This window comes from Silurus aristotelis, assembly GCF_946808225.1.
Source record: "Silurus aristotelis genome assembly, chromosome: 12".
NCBI classification, from domain to species: Eukaryota; Metazoa; Chordata; class Actinopteri; order Siluriformes; family Siluridae; genus Silurus; species Silurus aristotelis.
In genome coordinates this window covers 9,590,213-9,600,021 of record NC_139585.1, presented here as the reverse complement: position 1 = coordinate 9,600,021, position 9,809 = coordinate 9,590,213, and the positions used below count along the sequence as shown (strand labels likewise).

At 39.1% G+C, this 9,809-nt stretch overlaps 1 protein-coding gene across 1 annotated transcript in view; it reads left to right on the top strand.

Annotated features, from left to right (window-relative positions):
- The first annotated feature begins 6,993 nt into the window (after positions 1-6,993).
- The window catches only part of aatkb (apoptosis-associated tyrosine kinase b), a 50,756-nt gene continuing 47,940 nt past the window's right edge, over positions 6,994-9,809 (top strand). Inside the window, exon 1 of the mRNA XM_083556373.1 lies at positions 6,994-7,760. Within this exon, the coding sequence (XP_083412499.1) occupies positions 7,679-7,760 (82 nt within the window). The 5' untranslated portion in view covers positions 6,994-7,678. The remainder of the gene's footprint in view (positions 7,761-9,809) is intronic.

Below are 9,809 nucleotides of genomic sequence, written 5' to 3'. Positions count from 1 at the left end.
CATTATTAATAATAAGATAATAAAATACTGTAATAAAAATAAAGATAAATTAATTAAAATACAGTACCGTATGGTCAACATAATTTAACATGTGGTAGTGGTTGATTGCGAGTGTGAGATGGTGGTGGATGGTGAGAGAGGAAGGATGTTAGTTTTTGGAAGGAGAATCTCCTTCTCTTGACCTTCTCTTTATTCTTTACTATGGTGTTTATGGTAGAGCTAGACACCCCATACTGCTGACATAGATCACACGTACACACACCACGCTCTTACTTTTCGACTATTTCCTTCTTGGTTTCAATGGTAATTCTATTAACTTTTCCCCCTGCACCATCACTGATTTTCTTGGGAGACATTTTTCAAGATTTCTAGTGAAATAAAAATATAACACTAAAAAAAAGTTTGCTCGTAAATTAGGGTTTTACTGTTGTATTCAAAGGAGTACAGTAGCACCAAGCTGTAAAAGTTGGCAGCTGTTTTTTTGCTGACCTCTTGTGGCGATTTGGTTTAATTGCAGCTTTCAATCCATTTTACACTAATTTAAGTGAAGTGACCGAGTTGCTGAGAATTTCTGCACATCAACAAATTGTGTTTAATCCAGTTAGCAGGTGGATCATCTCTAGTGTAAGAATTATGAAGCACTGTTCTCTTATTTTCTACTTTCATGCTTCATAATATATTAGAGGAAAGAAGCAAACAAGAAAGAGCATTAAAGCTCCATTAAAACCATTTCAGAACAGAAAAAGAAATCCACATCGAATCACCCTTTGGCTTTCAATTCTTGCTTTTGCACATTTTGTTCACTTGCACAAAGTCAGGGATGTTGTACAATCAGAATCAGGTGTATCATTAACCAATTACACCAAGCAGGTGCTAATGATCATCAGTTTCATATGTAGGTTGAAACAGTCATTGATGAATGTCTGCATTCAACAGTGAAGCATGGTGGAGGTTCCTTGCAAGTTTGGGGCTGCATTTCTGCAAAGCATTTAGAGAGTTAGAGATTTGGTCAGGATCAATGGTGTCCTCCATGCTGAGAAATACAGGCAGATAAATGTCCATCATGTAACACCATTGGGGAGGCATCTGATTGGCCCTTTAGAGTAGAGAACATCAAGGAATTCTAGAAGTAGGAATCCTAGAAGTAATAGTTTTGACCCCCACAGAGCCTAAATCTGTGGTTAGTTCTCCAAACAACCTATCTGCTGAATTTCTTCTAAAACTGTGCAAATGCGCCTAAAGAATTTATACTATTCTGCTGGCACAAGGATGTCCCACCAAATATTAAATATCTGGATTGCTCTACTGTTCATTTACCTTCAATTTCCTATTTAACACATCTATTAACCCAATTAAAAATATTTTTAAAACTACCCTCACTTTAGCACTGTGCTATATACAGTGAGGAAAATAAGTATTTGAACACCCTGCTATTTTGCAAGTTCTCTCACTTAGAAATCATGGAGGGGTCTGAAATTTTCATCGTAGGTGCATGTCCACTGTGAGAGACATAATCTAAAAAAAAAAATCCAGAAATCACAATATATGATTTTTTAACAATTTATTTGTATGATACAGCTGCAAATAAGTATTTGAACACCTGTCTATCAGCTAGAATTCTGACCCTCAAAGACCTGTTAGTCTGCCTTTAAAATGTCCACCTCCACTACATTTATTATCCTAAATTAGATGCACCTGTTTGAGGTCGTTAGCTGCATAAAGACACCTGTCCACCCCATACAATCAGTAAGAATCCAACTACTAACGTGGCCAAGACCAAAGAGCTGTCCAAAGACACTAGAGACAAAATTGTACACCTCCACAAGGCTGGAAAGGGCTACGGGGAAATTGCCAAGCAGCTCGGTGAAAAAAGGTCCACTGTTGGAGCAATCATTAGAAAATGGAAAAAGCTAAACATGACTGTCAATCTCCCTCGGACTGGGGCTCCATGCAAGATCTCACCTCGTGGGGTCTCAATGATCCTAAGGAAGGTGAGAAATCAACCAGAACTACACGGGAGGAGCTGGTCAATGACCTGAAAAGAGCTGAGACCACCGTTTCCAAGGTTACTGATGGTAATACACTAAGACGTCATGGTTTGAAATCATGCATGGCACGGAAGGTTCCCCTACTTAAACCAGCACATGTCCAGGCACGTCTTAAGTTTGCCAATGACCATTTGGATGATCCAGAGGAGTCATGGGAGAAAGTCATGTGGTCAGATGCGACCAAAATAGAACTTTTGGGTCATAATTTCACTAAACGTGTTTGGAGGAAGAAGAATGATGAGTACCATCCCAAGAACACCATCACTACTGTGAAGCATGGGGGTGGTAGCATCATGCTTTGGGGGTGTTTTTCTGCACATGGGACAGGGCGACTGCACTGTATTAAGGAGAGGATGACCGGGGCCATGTATTGCGAGATTTTGGGGAACAACCTCCTTCCCTCAGTTAAAGCATTGAAGATGGGGCAAGGCTGGGTCTTCCAACATGACAATGACCCGAAGCACACAGCCAGGATAACCAAGGAGTGGCTCTGTAAGAAGCATATCAAGGTTCTGGCGTGGCCTAGCCAGTCTCCAGACCTAAACCCAATAGAGAATCTTTGGAGGGAGCTCAAACTCCGTGTTTCTCAGCGACAGGCCAGAAACCTGACTGATCTAGAGAAGATCTGTGTGGAGGAGTGGGCCAAAATCCCTCCTGCAGTGTGTGCAAACCTGATGAAAAACTACAGGAAACGTTTGACCTCAAACAAAGGCTACTGTACCAAATATTAACATTGACTTTCTCAGGTGTTCAAATACTTATTTGCAGCTGTATCATACAAATAAATAGTTAAAAAAATCATACATTGTGATTTCTGGATTTTTTTTTAGATTATGTCTCTCACAGTGGACATGCACCTACGATGACAATTTCAGACCCCTCCATGATTTCTAAGTGGGAGAACTTGCAAAATAGCAGGGTGTTCAAATACTTATTTTCCTCACTGTATGTACAAAATACTATGTCACAGTTAAAACTTTAGTCTGAGCTTTGCTCTGATTTTCGTACTTCACAATGAAATAAAAACAATAAAGAAAAACAAACACAAAAATATATCAAAAGCGTCATTAAACATCTGTTGCAGCAATTAAAAAAGAGGTACCAAACTCTTCTTTACTATAGGAATTATGAATTTCACTGTGTTTTATAGGACTATAGCAGGGGTCACCAACCTTTTTGAAACTGAGAGCTACTTCTTTGGTACCAATTAATGTGAAGGGCTACCAGTTTGATACACACTGTTTTCAGTTTGATCTAAAATAACAAACTTGCTTAATTTACCTTTTATTATGTTATTATTAATAATTAATGATATGTATCTATGTGAAGACACTGATTGTTTTAATGATTTCTCATAATAATGATCAACAATGATTTAACAAAGTAGGAAACAGCTATTTTTTAGAAAAGGACTGCGGGCTACTCCTGGTCCTTGCGGGCACCACGTTGGTGACCCCTGGACTATAGGATTGTAACAATGTGCCCCTTGTGTACACTTACCTATGCTTTTGACTTGACTTGAGAGACGGGTATTTCAATAAAAAATTAAGTCATGGATATTACTCAATGAATTAATGGTTCCATATATTGTTACTGGAAAGAGTACACATTTCCCTTCAGTCATACTTTTCACTCTTGTCTATTTGCCAGATAGACAATTATATTAAAATATTTGTTTTTACTGAAATACATGAAGGTGATGTGTAACTATGACTGTATTGAGCATTGTTTTTATTTTAAGAAGTGCACAATTCCACAGCATACATCATGATTCGGGGTTAGACCTTCCTAGAGATTACCCTAGAGAGTCAAAGTGCCTAATTGTTAGATCTTTTCTCATTATTTGGTGTTGAAACAATTCCCTGATAACTGCTCCCTTGTGGGTGATACAATTGCCCACTGAAGTTGTAGTTGTGCTGTGCACAGTTAATATGTATAACATGACATGTACACTTGTACATGTTTGCATTTGAATCTATTCATTCAGTATCTGTCTGTCTGTCTGTCTGTCTGTCTGTCTGTCTGTCTGTCTGTCTGTCTGTGTGTGTGTGTGTGTGTGTGTGTGTGTGTGTGTGTGTGTGTGTGTGTGTGTGTGTGTGTGTGTGTGTGTGTGTGTGTTAGGCCACTGAAGCTAAGTGTGTTAGATCTGCTTGATCATTTGTAAACTGCTTTCCACAGAGCAACATTTTTGTAGCAATATCTGTGTCTTTCGGGAAAAGGTTATTACCTGTGTGCGATTCTGACACCATAATGATAATCATTATTTACCCAGGGTTTATAGTAAAAAGGTGCAGATTCAAATGCTGGAGCAATGCATTGACTGTTCTTCAACTAAATGAGAATTTAGTTGGAATTTGGGGTCAGAGCACAGGGTCAGTTGTGGTTTGGTGCCCCTGATGAAGATAGGGTTGAGTGCCGTGCTCAAGGGCTCAACAATGGCAGCTTGGCAGTGCTGGGGTTTGAACCCCCAACCTTTAAAAGGCATTATGTTGGTAAACTTGGTTTAACAAGCATTGTGTGTTAATAAAATATACAATGTGTTCATATCTCTAAGGGTTTTTTAGGGATATAAAGACATTTTCAGTGCATTTTGCTTGCTGACTCCAGGTAAAATTGAAAATGAATGAATTGTGATCTATCATCTGTAGGCAGACCCAATAGAGTTTTTAAGGAAGAGCCTTTTTTTTCGTCTATTCTTTACTGTAGTACTTACTTACTACACTTGATTAGATTGGTCACAATTCTGAGCCCACTCTGTAGTATCCAATTGAAATGGAAATATATGATATTTAAAAGTACACAGTACAGTATATACAGTACACAATGCAACATTTTTAAATGGCCCCTTTTCATTCCAAGTGTGGCTTCAATCACATACAAATGCTCATACACATCATGTAATTTACACTTTTCAGACCTTCCTAAAGGAATTACTTTTCTTACATTTAAAAAAAAAAATTTAAATCATAGGTTGTATACAATTTCCCTAAAAAAAACCAGTAGTAAAATATTTCGGAGTATTCTGCTAGTACATGTACAACATGTAGCACAGTGTACTCCATTCTCTATCACACTTTTTGCAGATATGTTTCACATGCTGGAAAAATAATTTAGAAGATGAATGGAAAAAAGCATTTAAAAAGGGATTCATTCTTTTCCTCTCAAATTATTATTTCAGCAAGGGTGTACACAGTTCCAGCTTCAGCAAAGTCCAACAGTTCTGGCAGTGTAGATCACAGTTTTGTGCAGTTTTTTTCCTGTACTTTTTTTTTTTTCCATACAATGGGAAACATTTGGCATTCAGGATAAATGAAGGTCACTACTCATTTCAGTTGGTCTCGATGTGCCACCTGCAGCCATTTAAATGCAAATAGCATGAGAAATGTGTGTGTGTGCGCGTGTGTGTGTGTGTGTGTGTGTGTGTGTTTGCTGAGTATGGAAAGGGACAAGAGACAGAGAGTGATGGATAAAGAAAAATGAGAAAAACCACAGGAGAACTGAGTAACCCCATACACACTCAAGCCCCTTATGGTGTTTCCATGGCAACGCTAAATGCGCTACATGGTGAATCAGAGAAACAGAATACTTGACATTTCAGCTCAATCTTTGGATTAATGTCACACAGGGGGCAAGTGCTGGGCTAATAAAACCTGTGCTGATGATCTCCAGAGATCAATAGGGCTCAGTAGAAATAATAGATCATGTGTATATGGGATGTGGTTGTGAATAGTTTTTCACACATTGACCTAAATTTACCGAAACATTAATTATAAAGTAAACACCATCAGGATTGTGAAAAAGATTTTGCTCATTGGGGCCAACTAGTTAAATGCGAATAAGCTGTACTTAATTGATTTGCCAAAGTATTACAAGTCAGAGTTTTTTTTCAGCCAGCCATTTTAGCATGAAAACCATGATGCATTTTATTACTTATTTTTCTTTTAGCAATTTGCCCCATCATACTCTTAAACAATATTTATACAACACTGACATGGAAAGAAATACCTCTGTTTACTGCCAGAATCTGGGGGAACAGTCAGGTGATGCACACTTGCCAAAATAGTATACAGTAAGTAGTGATCCAGAGCTATCAGTTACATTCATGAAATCCTTAACCACAGAGCTACCACTCTACTGTCTGTATACTTTTTTGCACATTCTTGCTTTTTGTGTGGGGGGGGGGTCCCCTGGTTCTCCTGGTTCTCCTGGTTCTCCCACTGCCCAAAAAATAAATGAATGTGTGTAAATAGTCTATCAACAGTATTACAGCCCAGCAGTAATAGATGTTAAAAAACCTAGCAATGTTTCTCTACCTACCACATACCTCTGGGGGGCTCTTTAGAGTGTGTATATACAGAACCATACTACACGTATTTGAGATATGACTTCTATTAAAATCTTTTTAGGTTCATGCATTCATCCAATATCTTCAGTAACCTTTTTTTTGTGGTCAGAATTGTGGTGGGTCAAAAACCTTTCCTGGGAAAACTTGGTGCAGATTCACCCCAAATGGGATGTCCACATCATTCACCTAATAACTCACATCAGCCTATTTATCAGCTATTGGACAAGAGACTGCTGGAAGACTAGAAAGTGTGGAGAAAAATATATTTATGCACACCAAACCTGTAGCTTCGAAGAAAACTCCAGTGAAGTGTCTTTAAAAATCATAAAAACCTAATTTATTCATTCATATTCTTTTCAATTAAATGAACTTATCAAACTGATTACACGTCTTTCAGGTTCTCATACTTTGAAATACAGGTGGATCAAAGAATGCTGGGAAAGAAGGAAGAAATACCTCCACTATTTATGTAAAATAAAAATTCATGAAGCCTTAAAAGGGTAGAGTAGCTTCTGGGTGGGAATATTAACCTTTAATCACATCCTCTATTTATTATGTAACTAACCTCTTTCGCATTTGTGTGCATCATTGCCTTGTCTTAGACTAAGCTGATGTCAAAGAATACATTCTGCCCTGCATGTAGGCTCCCTGACATTCGTGTGTGTGAAATGTTCGCGTCGTTTTTGAGGTTGAAAGCTTTTTCCAGCTAGGTTTGTGGCGCATCGTCCCCTCCCCCATCAGCATCACTCCAGCGCAAAGCAGCGGCAGAGCAGCATGGAGCTCCGTTTCAGCACTAGACAGCTCCATCACCAAAGCTCCACAACACATTTTAATTAGCTCCTTAGCTCCACCTGCATTAATAGCATTTTACCCACACCAGTAACCTGAATGTGGTGTGTTTGCGTTTTGGTCCCTGCTTTTTTACAACGTTTTCGGATAGAGCTTGCTGTCAATTGGCAAAGCCTCGGAGGATTGACCCCCCTGCGTGTGTTGCTGGAAGGAAATGGTTCATCGGATCTGCTCTTCGTTTGGTGCAGCGTAAATAAATTAGCATCCAGGCTTATGTGGAGCTTCGGAAGAACAGAAATCAACGGCCTGCTGTAATGAGCATTCACATCACGCACTGACGAGTCGCTCCCAGCACATCTGTTCGTTTGTAAGCGTCTAACATGTGCGGAGGTGCAGAGAGCGTTTTTTCGCTGAACAAGACAGCAAGACGACTCTAATTAATTTGGGACACTTCCGTTTCAATGCAAATGCCAGCAGCATCTTCGGGATTGAGAGGATGCATGCTGCTCTTGCGCTCCTGATCATGTCCACGTCGTATTTTAGTCCCGGCTTTGCTCTAAGCTCGCATTTTGATTCAGGTGAGTTCTCTTTACTCACACCTCGGACGCGTTTTTCTCTCTAAAATGACCATCATGATGGTGTGACTTGTTTTTACGGTTAAGACCTGATTTTTTAAGAATCTCTCTCTCTTTTTATTAGAATCTCTACTGAAATAAATAAATTCGCCTTTGGCTGCAGGGAATGCGCAGCTCTTACATTCTCGCGCGCGCGCACACACACGCACACACACACACACACACACACACACACACACACACACACACACACACACACACTCTCTCTCAAAGCAACTCGTTTATTATTGCGGGTTTTCAGATGCTGCTTCTGATAAGAATATATCTTACAGTTACACAGTAGGTCGTCTTTAAAATTACATGTCCCTCCTTTACATTTGGTCAAAAGAGAAAGAGAAGTAATGAAGTACTGGAACTTCAACATACACTTCAACCTCTGGCAATACAAGAATAATTAATTTTCTTCCTTAACATCTCCAGTGACACGTTTCGTTCATTGTATAGTATTAATGCTTTATTAGCCAAATCAATTATTATGTGATGTCCCAGTATTGGCAAAATTATTAATAGATATATATATATCAGTATGCCCCATTATACAAATATATATATATATATATATATATATATATATATATATATATATATATATATATATATATATATATATATATATATGCACAATACTATAGAAATCAAACTTGATTTTAGAGTATTTTAGAGTAATGCAATTTGCAGCTCAAAATAACTGGCAACAAAAGTGAATATGTAAAGATGTGACTAAATGAACATGTAAAAACTGTGTCCAAAGTTAATATTTTGTATGAGCACCGTTGTTATCCAGCACTGCCTTAATTCTCCTGGGCATGGAATTCACCAGAGCTGCACAGGTTGTTGCTGAGATCCAATTCCACTCTCCTATAATGACATCACAATCTGCACATGGTGCTTCTCCACCTTCCCCTTGATGATGCCCCACAGGCGCTCAATAGGGTTCAGGTCTGAAAACATAATATGTCACTCCAACACCTTCACCTCCAGCTTCCTCAGCGAAGCAGTTATCATCTTGGCGGTGTGTTTGGGGTTGTTATAATGTTGGAAAACTGCTGTTCGGCCCAGTTTCTGAAGGAAGGGCATCATGTTTTGCTTTAGAAAGTCACAGTACATTTCGAAATACATATTTCCCTCAATAAACCACAGTTCCCCAATACCAGCAACACTCCTGCAGCTCCAGACCATGATGCTACCACCACCATGCTTGATTGTAGACAAGACACAGTTTTCTTGGTACTCCTCACCAAGGCATCACCACACATGCTGGACAGTATTTGGGCCAAATATGTTTATCTTAGTCTCATTAGACCACAGGACATGGGTTCAGTAATGCATGCTATTGGACAGATTGTCTTTAGCAAACTGTTTGTGGGTTTTTTTGTGAGCCAACTTCAGAAGAGGCTTCCTTATGGGATAGCGGCCATGCAAACCGACTTATTGCATTGTGCAACGTATGGTCTGAGCACTGACAAGGGGACCTTCCACTTCTGCAACCTCTAAAGGAATGCTGGTAGCACTCATGCGTCTGTGTTTTGAAGCAGCATCTGCACCTGATGCACAGCACGAGGATTCAACTTCTTTGATCGACCCTTGTGAGTCATGTTCCGAGTGAATCCTGTATTGGAAAACCTCTGTATGACCCTGGCCACTGTACTGTAACTCAGTTTCAGGGTGCTAATCTTCTTATAGCCTCTGCCATCTTTGTGGAGAGCAACAATTCTAATTCTCAAATCCTCAGAGAGTCTTTGCCATGAGGTGCCATGTTGAACACCCAGTGGTCAGTATGAGAGAATTGTACTCAAGCACCAAATTTTAACTGCTTTAATACAAATATATAAATTTGTGTACAAATTGATACACAAATTTGTATGGTCCTGTCAAGCAGACAAAAACATGAACATAATAAATAGGACATGTGGCTTTGCATGGTTAAATAACGTACAGCTGTTATCACGTTGGGTGTATTCACTTATGTTGGCAGCTATTTTGACAATAATG